General features: G+C 45.5%; 1 protein-coding gene across 1 annotated transcript in view; it reads left to right on the top strand.

The window, feature by feature from the left end:
- Positions 1-19,723, top strand: part of dlgap1a (discs, large (Drosophila) homolog-associated protein 1a) — a 415,980-nt gene that overhangs the window by 212,807 nt on the left and 183,450 nt on the right. Inside the window, exon 3 of the mRNA XM_034183790.1 lies at positions 8,338-8,552. Within this exon, the coding sequence (XP_034039681.1) occupies positions 8,338-8,552 (215 nt within the window). The remainder of the gene's footprint in view (positions 1-8,337; positions 8,553-19,723) is intronic.

The following is a 19,723-nucleotide window of genomic DNA, read 5'->3' as shown; positions in this document are numbered from 1 at the left end:
GCGCTCTGAACAGCCAACCATTTCAATAATGACCTTCTGTGGCTTAACCTCATTGTAGAAGACATCAGTAAGTGTCTTCTGGACAGCTGTCAAGTCAACAGTCTTCAGCATGATTCTGGTTGTTGGTACTGAACCAGACAGAGATTCATGGTATGTACATGGTAGAAATTCTGACTTCAAATGAAATATTCTAACATGTTAAGATATTTTTTTTGAGCTGTACACCCCAAAAAGCTATAATTATCTTAAGGTATAATAGTAGAAAATGCTTGAAACATTTTAGTTTATATCTAATAATTCTATATAAATATATATCAAATCTTCACTTTCTGAAAAAAAAAACCTGACAAAAAAATGTGAACTTTTCATGATATTCACATTTTTGATATGTATTTCTTGTGTTTGAAGGGTTGTTCAAAGCAATTAAGGAATTTGTTTGATTGTTTATGTTTATGTCATAAATGTGTTGTTACATCGTGTACTGATGTCAAACTACACAAAGTGCTGTTTGTTACATCAGCACACAATGGCCTCATGTATTCATATGTTGTTTGGAACATGGTTTGTGCACTTGGAGAAGTGACAAAAACCCATAAACTCTGCTGTGTGTTCACTTTGGCAGAGAGGAAATTCAAACTATCTAAGTTGATTTTTATAACGAGCTGAGGAGCTGTACTTCACAAGATGTACTTAAACGAGCCATCACTTGTGGAATTTTGAGTCCTGTATGTCTCCTGTGTGTCATTGTGTTGTATATGTGTATTTTGCATTTTTGCAATAATAGACTCAAAAAATGTATGACTCAGGTAAAAAGGAGCTTGCTGGAGCCAGTAGCAGGGGAACCTGATGACGCTCTGTTCTCCAGGTCCTCATGTACCTCTAGATGAGTGGAGCTCCTTCTCTCCTTCTCATTCTGATGATGTTCTTGTCCAATGATGCTGGTAATGTGTTACTTAGTAACATGTTACTCTAATCTGACCGCTTTTTTTCAGTAATGAGAATCTAATGCATTAATCTTTCCAAATCAGTAATCCGATAAAAGTTACTTCTCAAAGTCACTGTGCGTTACTGTTATTTTTGTAATGTGGGTTGATCGCAACAGCCCATGGGCAGGCGAAGGTCGCGGTTCTACTGAACTGCCCACCTCACCCACGAAGCATTTCAGCAGCGCAGCTCCGAGTTGAAAAACAGTTGTCGTCTCTCAAAGTGCAGTGACGGAAACACACCTGCACTGAGCTTCTACACAGACATTTTTACACTTTTTTCTTCAAAACTTTGTGCGGCTCCATGTGTGTCCTCTCTAAAAACAGTTGATCTGCGATGCATTAACAAATGCAAATACTTGTTTTTTCCACCCAAATCCGCCTAAAGTCGCTTCCTGAAGCTGACATGACATGAAAAAAAACACTGAAAACTGTAAAAAAAAAAAAAAAATTCTACCTGTCAATCTGGTCGTGCTTTTTCCATAAATACACATTGTCAATTTTTCCTGCTCAGGCGGCCATCCAGGAGCAAATCCAGGCAGAAAGGGGATGTGGAGGGGGAACATGCTCCCCCCCATGCAACACCTCTAGATTAAAGGTCCACTTTTGAAGACAATTTTTCATACTACTGCTAACACTATAATAATAATAATAATAATAATTTTAACAATAAAAATGTTTACATGTTAGAAAAATGTTAGAAAGAATTTGTAATTATAAAAGTTTTCCATTACAGTGCTGTCACACTTAAATATGAGGTCAAGAAAATCCCTTTATTTTATTTTTTAAAAACAAGTATTTATGTTCATTGAAGTCAAGAAAGGGTGACTATAAAGTGAGTATTGGCAAAACGGATGATCATTTTCATATTGACTTGGCAGGGGGGTTGTTGTCGGCATTTGCTTAAAGTGACTAATAAAGTAACTAGTAATCTAACAGTTACGTTTAAAACTGAGTAATCAGTAAAGTAACTAATTACTTTTTGAAGGAATAATCAGAAATCAGTAATTGAGTTCAGATGCACAGTGTTGGGAAGGTGTCGTAGCACGGACCCACAACAGGGGGCGCAAAGGAACGGACAATGAATAAGCCAAATAGTAACAATTTAATGTTGTGACAACAAACAACTAAACACACAAGATTTGTAAAGTCAATTAACACCAGGTGACGTGTGGGCAGGCTCGAAGATAGAAGACCCCCGACGAGAGATGAGCCGCGTCCCACACGGCTTCCACCACCTACGGCCTGAAGAACACCGGAGCCGCCAAGTCCCGAGTCCCCAGGTGGCCTCTGTCTTCGGCTGTCGACCCTGGTACTGCTGGCAGAAAACAAAGACAGGATGGATGAGTGTGAATTCGCACACTCAGTAATCCACAGTCTGCACTCAGTTAGGAGGGAGCACCTCCACCTCCAATCACACACTCGTGCAGCCAGCTCCTGTTTAACCACTTATCTGATTGGAGTGTGAAGCGAAGCCGTCGCTGATCACACGAAACGCCAATCCCACAGATAAGGCAGACACAACAGGATAACGGCTGCAAAAGAAGTTCAGATTATCACTCAACGATTTGAGTCAGCAGAGAAAATTACCTCTTCGGTAGTTGATTTCTCGGCGAGGAGGTGGAGTTGCAGTCCGGCCTTTATGGTGATGGTGATGATGATGAATGAGTGACAGCTGGTGCTGAGGATGAGTGACAGCTGTCACTTCTCCTGGGTCTGGTGCAGGGCGCCCTCTGGTGGTGGTGGGCCAGCAGTACCTCCTCTTCAGCGGCCCACATAACAGGACCCCCCCCCTCAACGGGCGCCTCCTGGCATCTGACCAGGCTTGTCCGGGTGTCTCTTGTAAAAATCGGCCAGGAGGGCCGGGTCCAGGATGAAGCTCCTCTTCACCCAGGAGCGTTCTTCAGGTCCATACCCCTCCCAGTCCACCAGACATTGGAACCCCCGGCCCTTACGACGGACGTCCAGGAGCCTGCGGACTGTCCAAGCAGGCTCCCCGTCAATGAGCCGGGCAGGAGGCGGCGTAGGTCCAGGAGCACAGAGAGGCGAGGTGTGGTGTGGCTTGAGGCAGGACACATGGAACACAGGGTGGATCCGCAGTGAAGCTGGGAGTTGGAGCTTCACTGCGGCCGGCCGGGTTGATGATTTTGAGGATTCTGAAGGGTCCTATGAATCTGTCCTTCAATTTTGGGGAGTCCACACAGAGAGGGATGTCCTTTGTCGAGAGCCACACCTCCTGCCCGGGCTGGTATGTGGGGGCCGGGGAACATCGGCGGTCCGCATGGGTCTTGGCCCTCGTCCGGCTCCTTTAACAGGGCAGAGCGGGCGGTCCGCCACACCCGGCGGCACCTCCTGAGGTGGGCCTGGACCGAGGGCACACCGACCTCTCCCTCCACCAGCGGGAACAATGGGGGCTGGTACCCCAAACATGCCTCAAAAGGGGAGAGGCCGGTAGCAGACGAGACTTGGCTGTTATGGGCATACTCGATCCAGGCCAGATGGTGACTCCAGGCCGCTGGGTGCGCGGAGGTGACGCAGCGAAGGGCCTGTTCCAACTCCTGGTTAGCCCGCTCTGCCTGGCCGTTTGTCTGGGGGTGGTACCCGGACGAGAGACTCACGGTGGCCCCCAGCTCCTTACAGAAACTCCTCCAAACCTGCGAAGAGAACTGGGGACCACGATCTGATACAATGTCCGATGGTATCCCATGCAGCCGCATGACGTGGTGGACCAGGAGGTCTGCCGTCTCCTGGGCCGTCGGGAGCTTCGGGAGGGCCACGAAGTGGGCCGCCTTGGAGAACCGGTCCACTATCGTGAGAATGATGGTGTTGCCCTGGGACGGCGGGAGGCCCGTGATGAAGTCCAGGCCGATGTGAGACCAGGGGCAGTGAGGCACCGGCAGGGGTTGGAGGAGTCCCGAGGTCCTCCGATGGTCTGCCTTGCCCCTGGCGCAGATGGTACAGGCCTGGACGTAGTCCCGAACGTCGGTTTCCAGGGACACCCACCAGAAGCGCTGCTGGACCACTGCCATGGTCCTACGCACTCCGGGATGACAGGAGAGCTTGGATCCGTGACAGAAGTTCAATACGGCAGCTCTGGCCTCTGGTGGGATGTACATTCTGTTCTTGGGGCCGGTCCCCGGGTCCAGGCTCCTTGCCAGGGCCTCCCGGACGGTCTTCTCCACGTCCCAGGTGAGGGAGGCCACGACAGTGGACTCGGGGATGATGGTCTCGGTGGGGTTCGACAGCCCCGCCTTGGCTTCTTCTTCGTGCACCCGGGACAACGCATCCAATTTTTGGATTTTGGTCCCGGGGCAGTACGTGATCCGGAAGTCAAAACGCCCGAAGAACAGAGACCAGCGGGCTTGCCTGGGGTTCAGCCGCTTGGCGGTCCGGATGTACTCCAGGTTCCGATGGTCCGTGAAAACCGTGAAAGGCAACAACGCCCCCTCCAGCAGGTGTCTCCACTCTTCAAGAGCCTCCTTCACCGCGAGGAGCTCCCGATTGCCGACGTCATAGTTCCGTTCAGCTGGGGTCAACCTGCGGGAAAAATAGGCACAAGGATGGAGAACCTTATCAGCCTCCACGCTCTGGGACAGCACGGCTCCTATCCCTGAGTCAGAGGCGTCCACTTCCACTATGTACTGGCGATCAGGATCAGGCTGCACCAGAACTGGTGCAGTCGAGAACCGGGGTTTCAACTCCTTGAACGCGGCTTTGCACCGATCCGACCAGGTGAAGGGGACCTTGGTGGTGGTCAGGGCAGTCAGGGGGCTAACTACCTGACTGTAGCCTTTAATTAACCTCCTGTAGAAATTTGCAAAGCCGAGGAACTGCTGCAGTTTCCTGCGGCTTGTTGGTTGGGGCCAATCTCTCACTGCCGCAACCTTGGCCGGATCAGGGGCGACGGAGTTGGAGGAGATGATGAACCCCAAGAAGGACAAAGAAGTGCGGTGGAACTCGCACTTCTCGCCCTTCACAAACAGCCGGTTCTCCAACAACCGCTGTAGGACCTGACGTACATGCTGGACATGGGTCTCAGGGTCCGGGGAGAAGATGAGTATATCGTCCAGATATACGAAGACGAACCAATGCAGGAAGTCCCGCAAGACGTCATTTACCAAAGCTTGGAACGTCGCGGGGGCGTTAGTGAGGCCGAACGGCATGACCAGGTACTCAAAGTGACCTAAGGGGGTGTTAAATTCCGTCTTCCATTCGTCTCCCTTCCGGATCCGAACCAGGTGGTACACGTTTCTAAGATCCAATTTTGTGAAAATTTGGGCTCCATGCAGGGGCGTGAACACTGAATCCAACAGAGGTAACGGGTATCGGTTGTGAACCGTGATCTCGTTCAGCCCTCTGTAATCAGTGCATGGACGGAGTCCGCCGTCCTTTTTGCCCACAAAAAAGAAACCAGCACCTATCGGGGAGGTGGAGTTCCGGATCAGCCCGGCAGCTAAAGAGTCCCAGATGTAGGTCTCCATTGATTCGCGTTCCAGACATGAGAGGTTGTACAACCTACTGAACGGGTACTCAGCGCCCGGGACCAAATCGATGGCACAATCATACGGTCGGTGCGGGGGAAGAGTGAGTGCCAGATCTTTGCTGAAGACGTCAGCAAGATCGTGGTACTCCTTTGGCACCGCCGATAGATTGGGGGGGACTTTAACCTCCTCATTAGCCGTCATGCCGGGACGAACCGAGGTTCCTAAACACTCCCGGTGGCAGGTTTCGCTCCACTGCGTCACAACCCCTGACGGCCAATCTATCCGGGGATTGTGCTTCACCATCCACGGAAATCCCCAAATCACTCGGGAGGTAGAAGGTGTTACATGGAACACGATCTCCTCCCTGTGATTTCCCGACACAACCAAGGTCACAGGCTGTGTCTGATGTGTGATTAACGGAAGCAGGGTACCATCTAGTGCTCGCACCTGCAATGGTGCCGGCAGAGCCACCAGGGGGAGCCCTACTTCCTTTGCCCATCTGCTATCCAGCAGATTCCCTTCCGACCCCGTGTCTACCAGTGCTGGGGCATGAAGGGTTAGATCCCCACAAAGGATCGTTACTGGGATTCGTGCAGATTTGCGGGGTTTCCCCGCGTGCGTGTTATGGCCCACCGTTAACCCAGTTTCTAAGGACGGGCGTTGTAGTTTGACCGTTTGGGGCAGTCCTTCTGCATGTGCTCACAAGAGCCGCAGACAAAACACTCCCCGCGGGCCAGCCTCCTTTGTCTGACGTTTGTCTTAACTTTGGCCCTGCTCGTGTCCATAGCCTCCTCAGCAGGGGGAGCTGTAGCCACACGGAGCTCTCTGGCAGTGAAGCGTGGGGACGACGTCACCCTTTCAGAACCGGAAGGGGGAGGGACGGCTCGTGCCCGGTCACGCCCCCCGGCCTGCTCCCGACGATGCTCATTCAAACGGTTGTCTAAGCGTATAACCAAATCGACAAGCCCGTCAAAATCCCGCGGTTCCTCCTTAGCCAGCAGGTGCTCCTTCAGGACCGGAAACAGTCCATTTCCGAAGGCGGCGCGGAGCGCAACGTTATTCCAGCCGGACCTTGCTGCCGCGATGCGGAAGTCGACTGCATACTCGGCTGCGCTGCGACGCCCCTGTCTCATTGACAGCAGCACGCTCGAAGCGGTCTCGCCTCTGTTTGGATGGTCAAGAACTTGTTTGAACTCCCAGCATAAGACGTTAGGAGCCGTGAATTCTGCTCCCAAAGCGCCGTAGCCCAGGTGCGTGCCTCTCCTCGAAGCAGATTAATAACATAAGCCACCCGGCTGGCGTCTGACTCGTACATGACAGGACGCTGTGAAAAGACGAGCGAACACTGCATGAGGAAGTCTGCGCACGTCTCAACACAGCCTCCGTACGGTTCCGGAGGGCTTATGTATGCTTCAGGGGACGGTGGGGGGGGGGGGGGGGGGTCGTTGAACGACCAGTGGAACGTCTGTTACGGGCCCAGGACCAGCAAGAGGAGTGGCTGCAGCAGCGCCCTGATCGCGCGCTTCCACCCTGGCGGTGAGAGCCTCCACCCTCTGGTTAAGGAGAACATTCTGCTCGGTCACTAAATCCAGCCGAGACGTGAAGGCGGTTAAAATCTGCTGCAGCTCACTCAACACGCCTCCCGCTGACGCCTGCGCTCCTGGCTCTTCCATTGGCCGTTCAAGCTCGGGTTGACGCCCCTCGGAATCCATGACGAATGGCCGAGAAATCCTGTTGGGAAGGTGTCGTAGCACGTACCCACAACAGGGGGCGCAAAGGAACGGACAATGAATAAGCCAAATAGTAACAATTTAATGTTGTGACAACACACAACTAAACACACAAGATTTGTAAAGTCAATTAACACCAGGTGACGTGTGGGCAGGCTCGAAGATAGAAGACCCCCGACGAGAGATGAGCCGCGTCCCACACGGTTTCCACCACCAACGGCCTGAAGAACACCGAAGCCGCCAAGTCCCGAGTCCCCAGGTGGCCTCTGTCTTCGGCTGTCGACCCTGGTACTGCTGGCAGAAAACAAAGACAGGATGGATGAGTGTGAATTCGCACACTCAGTAATCCACAGTCTGCACTCAGTTAGGAGGGAGCACCTCCACCTCCAATCACACACTCGTGCAGCCAGCTCCTGTTTAACCACTTATCTGATTGGAGTGTGAAGCGAAGCCGTCGCTGATCACACCAAACGCCAATCCCACAGATAAGGCAGACACAACAGGATAATGGCTGCAAAAGAAGTTCAGATTATCACTCAACGATTTGAGTCAGCAGAGAAAATTACCTCTTCGGTAGTTGATTTCTCGGCGAGGAGGTGGAGTTGCAGTCCGGCCTTTATGGTGATGGTGATGATGATGAATGAGTGACAGCTGGTGCTGAGGATGAGTGACAGCTGTCACTTCTTCTGGGTCTGGTGCCCTCTCGTGCTTGGAGCCCGCACTCCAAGCAGGGCGCCCTCTGGTGGTGGTGGGCCAGCAGTACCTCCTCTTCAGCGGCCCACATAACACACAGCCCAGTATCTCCAAAACCATAAATTTTTAGTTGAGACCAACATGTACTTGGCTGTCAAGGGAACCATCAGTGTGCAAAATATGAAAGAATTTGAACAAACTGTTTTCATTTTATTGATGAAATTCTGTTCTTTTCCGCACATGGTTTCCTTTAAATGTCCATTTTCAACTGCATTTTTCTCCATTTAAAAAAAACCTACTTGCTGGGTTTTGCATCGGAACTCTTCAGTTGGATTACTTTTTCAAAGTAACTGTGGCAACACAGTTCTTGTCCTTTTGATCCTCAGGATGAGCAGAGCTCCTTCTCTCCTCTCATTTTGATGATGTTCTTGTCCTCCTGATCCTCAGGTTCCTCAGGATGAGTGGAGCTCCTTCTCTCCACTGGGAAAAGAAGATGACATCCCCTGTCGAAGAATGAGAAGTGGCAGCTATGTGAAAGCCATGGCTGAAGATGACAGCGGAGACTCAGATGGGAGTCCCAAACCTTCCCCGAAGGTGCAGGCACGTCGAGCCAGCTACCTGAAAGCTACCCAGCCTTCGCTGACCGAGATGACCACTTTACAGTAAGGCTTTGTGCCCTTATCATCCAGTCTGTTTGCTTCTTCTCTTTGTCCGCAGATCATATCCATCCGTATAGCTCCACATTGACATCAACTTGTTTATTCATTTACACAGTTTTCATGTAGTTTTTTTTCTTACCTGTACTTTTCCTGTTTTAAATGTTCATCAGAAAACCTGTGAAAAGGATTCAAACCCATGTTTATAAAATGGCATTTGGGTGACGAGGACACTGCCGTAACCTTCTCCTCTTTGTTCTTATTTTCCTCCTCCTCCTGGCCTGTTGGCCGTCCACAGTGGTGGACACAGCTAACCAAAAAGTTAACTCTAATAACTGTTAATCTGCTAATTAAAAAGTTAACTTTCATAAAACTACGGATAATTTTTAGTATTGACTCCAGTACACTGGCAGCTACTGATACTTCTGAGTAAATTCAAAGGAAATCACAACAAAAAATCAAACCAGTGCTTCTGTCTGAAATCAGCCTTCTCTCAGCAAAGAGACCTGATGACCAGAAACAAAGTAAGGGAAAGAAAAAAAGATAATTTATTTTCATAGCTGTACAGTCTTGCAGACATGTCGCAGAAGACATACAAAGCAAGGCAGTTTTGACTTATGGTTAAAATTTTAAACAAACTAATCCCGGACAGGTTATCGAAATTAACATCACCGCTGTTGTTTTTAGTGAAAATATCAGCTGTATGTTTTAGTTTTAAAATAATGCACTAATTTTGAAGGTTTGAGCATTTACAGACACATGTGCCAAAAGCCATGGGAAATTGAGCCTTGCCCAGTCAGTGGTTGGTCGGTTTATTTATTTGGAAAAGCAACATACCTAGTAAATGTAGCTTGTGTGTTGGTTTTTACAAATAAATCTGTATTTGTAAATATGTCTTTTTTCATTTGGAAAAAAAGGCAATTTGAAAACTGAAAATTCTGTTTAAGTGTGATTCAGCATGTATAGCGAATGTGTGGCAATTGGTATTCACACTTCCATCCACTTGTGTCTTGTTTTTTCTAAATAAATAATCCGACCAACCACTGATTGGACGAGGCTCATTTTCCCATAATGCCTTTTGGCTTGTGTGTGTCTGTAAACGCTCAAACCGTCAGAATTAGTGCATTATTTTAAAACTAAAACATACAGCTGATATTTTCTAAGTAAAAACGACAGAGGTGACGTTAATTCCGATAACCTCTCCGGAATTCGTTTGTTTAAAATTTTAACTATAAGTCAAAACTAACTTGCTTTGTTATGTCTTCTGCAACACATCTGCAAGATTGTATGGCTGTGAAAATAAATAACTTTTTTCCCTCTTCCTTTCTCTCTGTGGTAGCCATGTCTTTTCTGCTGGCAGAGGATTGAGCTCTACCTCTCATCGCTGTCTGTCTGCTACAAAACAAGTAACAGACAGCCACTAAATTGTATGATTGTAGGCTTTACAAATGATTTTATCTGTTAAGCTTTATTCACTATGCCCGCAAAAAAGATTTTAATGGTCTGAAAGTTATCGGAACTAAATTTAGCAGAAGTTAATTGGTCCGCTGATGGTTTTTAAAGTTAGCTGAAAAGATAATCAGCTAACAAAAAAGTTAGCCTTGCTAACGTTATTTCTACTCGGTTCTTTCGTGTAATCTACTGCCCCTTACCAAGAACCAAACCATTGTATTCCTCATTTTTAGTTTATTAAAGGTCACAACAAAAAACAGGCCTGTGTCCCTCACAGACAACGTCCATCTTGTGAAGGCACACAAAGTAGCTTGTACAACACTTTTATACAGTGTGGGTGTTAATAATGGGTGTGGTGTAGTCTCACATTTCTAATGTTATTGGCTCTCACCAACAAGGGGAGATCTCCCTGTGTCTGAAAGTTGCACATATCAATCAATCAATCAATCAATTTTATTTATATAGCGCCAAATCACAACAAACAGTTGCCCCAAGGCGCTTTATATTGTAAGGCAAGGCCATACAATAATTACGTAAAAACCCCATGGTCAAAACGACCCCCTGTGAGCAAGCACTTGGCGACAGTGGGAAGGAAAAACTCCCTTTTAACAGGAAGAAACCTCCAGCAGAACCAGGCTCAGGGAGGGGCAGTCTTCTGCTGGGACTGGTTGGGGCTGAGGGAGAGAACCAGGAAAAAGACATGCTGTGGAGGGGAGCAGAGATCAATTACTAATGATTTCACTTCCATATGATGGAAGTGAAACTTAATTTATATTTCTCAGAACTTCCAAACAAATAACACAAATACTTGATAGCTAACATAAAATAAAGAATTAGCACAGATATTATCTTACACTAATTAGCGGTTAGCAGATTAGCAGAACTGTGCCCACTAGTGGCTGTGCAGTCATTTCAGTGAACTTTGCATTCACTTATCATGGCCAACATTATTGAGCTTTAAAAGTTTTCTTGAACTGTTCTTTGTCTGCATCAGATTGTACAAACATTAATCAGACCTGATATTTCGTTGATTGGCTGTGAGGAAGCTTGTGGTCCCCATCAGACATTTGATTGGATGTTTGCAGAATTGACAAACTGGCAATAAATTTGACTGTTTTCTGGTGCAGACTCAGTTTGAAGCACAGTCTAGATATTTTTTAGTAGGTTGAGGTCAGAACTATGCTTGGTCATTGGTCATTCCTGCTTTCTCCATTCCACAACCATCTTTGACATTTGTTGGGAATCACTGTCCTGTTGAACATGTCAAGGTTTCCACCATCTAGCTGATGATGTGAGATTTTGTTTTTGTCATCCTCCTCTATCTTTGGACATTACTACCAAATTTATGCAAACTGGCTCCAGAACATGCTGCTGTCTCCACCTTACTGGCACCTCTTACAGCCTTCTTAGGGTTGAATGAACTTTTGCTCCTCCAAGCTTACCTCTGGACTTTGTGGGCAAACAACCCAGTCCTTGTCTTTGTCTCTGTGGTCAGGTGCAAACATTCAAACTTGAAGGTGTCTGTTTTGGAGCAGAGGAAAACTGGTCTCGCTGTGGTCTTTTTGAATTACTCCAACATTTCTCCCATTAACTGTCAGTAAAGCTTTGGTCCCACCGAATAATAAAGCCATGAATAATAAGCCATGTATGGGTTTGTCAGAAATTTCAGTGATTATTCAAATAATGAGCCACGTATATGAAAATCGCACAGTTAAAAAACACTGAGTGAGTCTGAGTGATTGCATCAGCCCACACAGCGCACACAACGGAGATCACCTGGTCATTATAACGAGATGTTAAATCTATCATAAACATACTTTTAAGGCTGCTCATAAGAAGGAATGAACATGCAACTGTTTTACCAAGCCATTACAATATAAACATTACAAATAATTGCCTTTTAGGCTATTTCAAATATGTTCTCCACCTGATGCAGCTCAGGAGAAAAAAATCTGCAGATTAAACAGTCCTCTGTGATTCCAGAAGCGATTAGAGGTGTTTTCATCATCCAAACTCTGACAGAAAATGATTAATCCACTACAAAATAATTATATAATATATATCGTCCAGCGCACAAAGCAGGTGGCTATTGTCACAAAGAAGTGTGCGAGAGGCCGGAGCCAAAACAGCCTGTCCAAAATAGCTTGTCCTGCCCTTGTAGCCACCAAGTGCTCAGATAATGGGTTTCTAACAGCCTTGTCCTCACCACAAGCATGCCTCTAACATCCTTGTTTGTCCTCATAGTACCCCATACACAAACTGCCCCATGCTGTTTTTGCTAAATTTTGAACTTCTTGGAATTAGCGACACGCTCAGAGATGAGACTCGTTAGCCGAATATTGTGCCTCTAAGAGCCTCTCAGAGCCACTATTCTCCCACGTTTGTTGAATAACTGGACTCGTACCCCCCAAAAAACATGCTATGTGGCTCATTATTCATCCTTCACTATTTGATGGGACCAGGGCTTAAGTCTGTCTGTGAGTCAGCGTCTCAGTTATCTCAGTTGGCTGAAGTCCACACTCACCTGGCTGCCTTAGTTTCACATTCCTGACTAGCAGTTTTTCCTGTTTTTCCTGTTGTTGTCATGGGCGCCTCACACATCAGGGAACAAACAAACTTTCACTCATTTGAGCTGAGACTTCCACCAACTGAGGACAAATCATCAGCCGCGGCGCACACACTTCAGGACAGGGGACACTTAACCTGGGTATGTCCTCCCCCAGCACACAACAATGTTAACGTCACACAGCAGTGACAGCACACAAATCAACAACACATCATGTAACAAAACAACAACACATGACAAACAACACAACATCACACTAAAGCAGCTGACATCTGTTTATATGTCCTTTATTTGTGTAAGGACATGTTCTGTCCTTCAGACAAGCAGCATTACAACCGTCTGGTTTTCACTCTTCTTTACATTTCATTCCAACTTTTCCTGTGCTCCTCTGCTGCTTATCACAGAGTGAGAAGGGAGGCAACTGACTGACTTCTTCCCTGTGTATTATTCATTCATTCATTCATCTTCTACTGCTTAGTCCAATTAAGGATCACGAGGGGCTGGAGCCTATCAGAGCAGCCATAGAGCGCGAGGCGGGGTACACCCAGGACAGGACGCCAGTCTGTCACAGGGCCACAAACAGACAAACAAACACAGACACACCCAAACACACACCTACAGACAATTTAAAGATTGCAGTCCACCTAACCCGCATGTCTTTGGAAGTGGGAGGAAACCGGAGCACCCGGAGGAAAACCCACGCAAACACAGGGAGAACATGCAAACTCCACACAGAAAGACCACGGGAATTGAACCCACGACCTTCTCGCTGTGAGGCAACAGTGCTAACCACTAAGCCACCGTGCTGCTCCCCTGTTCATTAATTGAAATCATTTTAAAGATTGTTATCCAATTTCAGTTCAAGTCAAATAAAAGTCAGATGGAAACTCTATCAGAAATAAAGAACAAAGCATGTGGATCCCTCACTCATGATCACAAGTAAGACCTTTCGGCTGCTCCCTTTTTTTCACTCGGGGTCACCACAGCAGGTCTGAGGTGTATCTGCATGTTGACTTGGCACAAGTTGTTTTGGGTTTTTTTTTCTTCTTTTTATGGCGGATGCTCTTTCTGATGCAACTCCACATTACATGGAGAAATTTGGTAGGGGTGGGGTTTGAACCATCAGCACATCCACAGCACACTGATGAGCTTTATCTTTTCTCTGATGTGAGGAATGAAGTGCTTCATTAATGTTTCCTTCTGTTTAGTGACACATGCAAGTAAAGTACATGTTAAATACTTTTCATATCAAAGTAATTTGCTTTAATAACTGTCATTGTTGTATCTCAAATGTGGGTTGGCTTTAAGCATCATTAATTAACAGCCACAGAGACCTCTAGCCCCATGGGCTGTGTAATCAAAATCCCTTTGAATTTTTGAGATGACCTACATCTGGGATGGGTGCAAAAATGATGGCAAAAGAAAGGATTTGCAAATCATTGTATTCTGTTTTTATTGACATTTTACACAATGTCCCAACTTCATTGGAATTGGGGTTGTAGATATAACTAAACAAATTAATTAATAATTAAATAAATAAAGGCCAGAAAAGCATTAAAAATCACTGTAGTATTACTATGAATTACAACTGTCAGATCATTAGAAATTTTCATAATGTTGATTACGTTCTGTTCTAATTTCTTTTAACCCTCCTGCCATGTTCAACATGCTGTGAACAATGTCTCAGAGTTGTGGTTAACATGAATAACTGCAGTGAAAATACAAATAGGCACTGAAAATGTGTTCCAAAATGAACATGTAAAAAAGAAATGGAGATCCCGAGACCAAATTGCTCAACATGAAGTCGTGTGTGTGTGTGTGCGTGCGTGTGAATTCATGCACACGAGTGTCATTTGACACTTGTTTGACTCATTATTTGAGCGATATACTCCTGCTGGAATCAACAGTCCCATGTAGGCTTGGAGGTCTACCAGGTCTAATTCTCTGCAGGTTTCCCCAAACAGACGCCTCCCCTTCACGTTTATCATCCCCAGTATAATTCCCTCAATGGACCCCTGTAAAAAGAGTTGGAAGCTGGACTTGATATCATCCACGTGAGATATTGCATACAGTGTTTGCTCTGGTGTCATCTTTATGATGTTTTCCACTCTCGCTGTACCTCCTCTCTCCTGGGGGGATGAAGACCCGGGCATGTCTCCACTTTTGGACTGGAATGTCTCCTCAGGCGCCTGTTCTTCAGGTGCCTCGTCCTCTCCATGTGTTGAGTGGTCACTCTTATCAAAGTCTGGATCAGAATCAGTGTTGTCTTCCATTTCAGAGACATCCTCTTCCATCGCTGGTTCAGCTTCAGTTCCCTCCTCATCTTATTCTAAAATCTGATCCAGAGCCTCTCTGACAGAAAACAGCCTGGTCAGTCGCCTACTCATTGTGCTCAGAGTCAAAGGAGTGCAAGGCAAATAACCTATATTTTGGTGCCCCGTGTGAAGAGAAGGTACAAAAGCACAGGAAAGAGTTGAGTTTACAGACACTTGTCTAGTCTGTGTGACGACATGATACATTGTTTCTTCAGGAAGGTGGTTCACGTGGGAGGATTGACACATAAGCAAAGGAAAGAGATGGATACCTACAAAAGACATTGTTCAATCTTAAATTTGTGTGTGTGTGTGTGTGTGTGTGTGTGTGTGTGTGTGTGTGTGTGTGTGTGTGTGTGTGTGTGTGTGTGTGTGTGTGTGTGTGTGTGTGTGTGTGTGTGTGTATGGGGATGTTTTCTCATCTGTTGGATGAATATAATCTGGGTACCCACTCATTTCCTGTGGTGGTCACTTTTAACCAGGAAAACTACAGGTGTAACAAGGTTGACTAAACCAATCAACATTAAAAGTGGTGATCATCAGTTTTATTTATAAGTGCACAGTGTGGAGGATATCACGAGGTCTTGAGGCAGTCATATGTAAAACGCAATATTTATGAGTGTTTTAAGTTGTAAATTGGTCAGATTGCACCCGAACAAGATAGGAAGGTTAATATCAATGGTGTTGTGGGCATGTCCTCTTAGTCGCTGTCTGAGCCTTTTTGTCTGTGCATTACGACCTCGTCATCTGTCACGTGTGTTGGTCATGCCTGTCCCCTGTGTGTCGGCCTCCGTTCCTACCGAGTCCTGTGTGGGTGTATGTGTAAGCCTGGCTCCTGGGCCGTATCTGGTGTCATGTGGTTCCCGTATGTGTTTGTCTGTCACTTATGTGTCTCGTTTCTGTGTGTGTGTTGGTGGGCGTGTCCCCTACGGTCAGTCTCTTACATGCTCTGTCTGTTGTCTGTGCACCCTTACGTCCTTGGTTCTCGGTCTTTGTGGTTTTAGTTATTCAGTGTTCATTATGTTACTTGGTTATATTTCATTCAGTGAAAGATGGAATGCACCTTTCAATTCAGCTCCGCCTTGTTAAATGGAACATTCCATCTTTCACCGAATTAAATATTCTTACCATTGCACTCACAAACATTCATTATTTGTATAGTATTGGGCAATAACTATTCTTTTTCCCCTGAGTCTTTGAGTTCACTGTATGAGACCATAAACATCTCAGGATAGCGCATGTAACCATGAAGTCTCTGTACAGGGGTGTGTGTTCATGCTGTATGTTCGTGAGTATGAAGTTCGTGAGTTGTCCTGGATGTCAAATTGTCTCTGGAGCCTTTGGTGGTCCTTCATCCTGACAATATTTCCCTTTTGGGGGGTTTGGTGCTACCACTGTGAAACACTTTGGAAATCTCAATAACTGAAAAGATGTTTTGTTTTCACAGTGTGACAGTAACTCTGCTGCTGCCTGCCATCGGAGGGCGGCACATATGATGAAGGAGATGGGGAAATATGTTTGGACCTCCAGTTCTGGAAAAAAACATAGCACTACAGAGCACCAAGGGTCTTGTCCCAGGCAGGAAGAAAGTGGTGTGGTGCAGAGTGATGGTCCACAGCATTGCGGAGCTCAGGTCCAACCCTGAGACACCTCATGTGGGTCTTTCTCTGCTAGTGAGGCAGATTGGAAAGTGCTGCAATCCAGTGTGCAGCACTTTGGAAGCAGCCAGATTTGTCTACATTTGCATTTGGTCTGGTTGGTCCAGTGGTCAACCTACAGAGACCATGGCAGTTGCTGTGATAGGCCAGTTCTTTCCGATGGTGTTAGATATCAGTACCTGTTAATGAGCATTTTATTAGACCCAGAATCAGATGCTATTCATTGTTTGTCACACACTGAACTGGTGCTTTATGGAAATGCTTTCCTGAGCCCATCAATCAGATGCTTTTGTGTGTGTGGACAGATGAGAAAAAGACTTTCGCAAATGAAAGAGCAATCTGACTGCCAGAAGTGGCTGTAAAACAATTAGCTCAGGTTATATTTCTCAGGGATGAAGGGACAGGTCTGGGACTTTGAAGGAGGTTTGTTGACAAAAGTTCAAAATAGAGGCGAGATCAAAATTCAGGTGCTGGTCAGCACACGGTGGCGGGAGGAAGAGTCATGGTGAGGTGGAGCTCAGAGTCAGAAAAACGGTCCAAAGTCTGCTCACAGAAAAGTCTGAAAAACACAGAAAGTATAAAACACAGTGAGCAAAAAACAGTGGTATAAAAAACAGAAGGTCGACATTCACAACGACAAAAGAAATGCAAAAACAACACGGGTGTGCAAGCAGAAAACTGACTAACCATAGCAATGAACAAAATTAATGACAAGTGGTGAGTAATTAACTGAACACACGTGTAACAGATTGAACAAAGAGGGATGCCAAAAAAACTGGGGAACACTCAAAAGATGTTTGCTCAGAGGAGTGTGATCCATTTGTGAAAGACCAATGAGAAAGGTGAGTGCAGGAAATAAAACAGAAATGCCAGTAGAGAGAGATCAAGTAGGTGTGCTCTCTGCTGAATGATCAAAATGAAAGGCTGAACCCAAAGAGAAACTACTAGGATGTTCTACAGAAAAACAAAATTGAGATGGGCACCGAGCGGACAACAAATTATTCAGCTGCACTGAAGATAAAACTGTGTCTGAGTAAAACTACCTGGTTGTGCTACTGTGAGACAAAAACAGAAAGGAAAAGTGTACAATGTGAAATCAAGCAAGAGCAGTCAAAAGAACAGGGTCATCATGCGTGAAACTGACAGAAAACTTGATGCTATGTGAGAGAAAGACTGAAGACAGAAATGTGTTCTTTCAGAGCTGAGAGAAAAGAAAAAGCCACACAACCCCGGGAACTTGTATGGTCTTTGTTTGTGTTTGTATGCTATTAAAGGCACTGTGCTGCTGTGGTTTGAATCATATTTATCTAATAGATTACAATTTGTTCATGTAAATGGGGAGTCTTCTTCACAGACTAAGGTTAATTATGGAGTTCCACAAGGTTCTGTGCTAGGACCAATTTTATTCACTTTATACATGCTTCCCTTAGGCAGTATTATTAGAAAGCATTGCTTAAATTTTCATTGTTACGCAGATGATACCCAGCTTTATCTATCCATGAAGCCAGAGGACACACACCAATTAGTTAAACTGCAGGAATGTCTTACAGACATAAAGACATGGATGACCTCTAATTTCCTGCTTTTAAATTCAGATAAAACTGAAGTTATTGTACTTGGCCCCACAAATCTTAGAAACATGGTGTCTAACCAGATCCTTACTCTGGATGGCATTACCCTGACCTCCAGTAATACTGTGAGAAATCTTGGAGTCATTTTTGATCAGGATATGTCCTTCAATGCGCATATTAAGCAAATATGTAGGACTGCTTTTTTGCATTTGCGCAATATCTCTAAAATTAGAAAGGTCTTGTCTCAGAGTGATGCGGAAAAACTAATTCATGCATTTATTTCCTCTAGGCTGGACTATTGTAATTCATTATTATCAGGTTGTCCTAAAAGTTCCCTGAAAAGCCTTCAGTTAATTCAAAATGCTGCAGCTAGAGTACTGACGGGGACTAGAAGGAGAGAGCATATTTCACCCATATTGGCCTCTCTTCATTGGCTTTCTGTTAATTCTAGAATAGAATTTAAAATTCTTCTTCTTACTTATAAGGTTTTGAATAATCAGGTCCCATCTTATCTTAGGGACCTCATAGTACCATATCACCCCAATAGAGCGCTTCGCTCTCAGACTGCAGGCTTACTTGTAGTTCCGAGGGTTTTTAAGAGTAGAATGGGAGGCAGAGCCTTCAGCTTTCAGGCTCCTCTCCTGTGGAACCAGCTTCCAATTCAGATCAGAGAGACAGATACCCTCTCTACTTTTAAGATTAGGCTTAAAACTTTCCTTTTTGCTAAAGCTTATAGTTAGGGTTGGATCAGGTGACCCTGAACCATCCCTTAGTTATGCTGCTATAGACTTAGACTGCTGGGGGGTTCCCATGATGCACTGAGTGTTTCTTTCTCTTTTTGCTTTGTATGCACCACTCTGCATTTACTCATTAGTGATTGACCTCTGCTCTCTTCCACAGCATGTCTTATTCCTGATTCTCTCCCCTCAGCCCCAACCAGTCCCAGCAGAAGACTGCCCCTCCCTGAGCCTGGTTCTGCTGGAGGTTTCTTCCTGTTAAAAGGGAGTTTTTCCTTCCCACTGTCGCCAAGTGCTTGCTCACAGGGGGTCGTTTTGACCGTTGGGGTTTTTCTGTAATTATTGTATGGCTTTTGCCTTACAATATAAAGCGCCTTGGGGCACCTGTTTGTTGTGATTTGGCGCTATATAAATAAAATTGATTTGATTTGATTTGATTTGATTTGTTGTTTTGTTTTTTAGGCATGACAGATATGCGTCTGGTCCATTTAATAATTAACAGTGGTGGCTCCTGAAAAATTTCTCAGGTGTGGCAGTTTTTCTGATAATGATTAAGGCCACCCAATCAGTAAATACATTTACATTGCATTTTGGGTCAAAATCCATAGAACACCTCCATCTACTGGACGGGAGTGTAAATAGCATTCAACTGTCATACATTCCCCATTTGGTGCACTGTAGCACACTTAAACAGAATTTTCAGTTTTGCAAATGCCTTTTTTTTTACAAATGAAAAAAATAAATACATATTTAGAAATACAGATTTATTTGTAAAAACCAACACATGTTACATAAAATTGTGTGTTGTTTTTTTAATACTAGCCAACCAGTGATGAGGATGCTCAATTTCCCATAATGCCTTTTGGGATCTGAGTTTTAAT

The sequence above is a fragment of the Thalassophryne amazonica genome, chromosome 12 (assembly GCF_902500255.1).
Source record: "Thalassophryne amazonica chromosome 12, fThaAma1.1, whole genome shotgun sequence".
Lineage (NCBI taxonomy): Eukaryota > Metazoa > Chordata > Actinopteri > Batrachoidiformes > Batrachoididae > Thalassophryne > Thalassophryne amazonica.
This window is presented reverse-complemented; position numbering and strand designations above follow the sequence as displayed.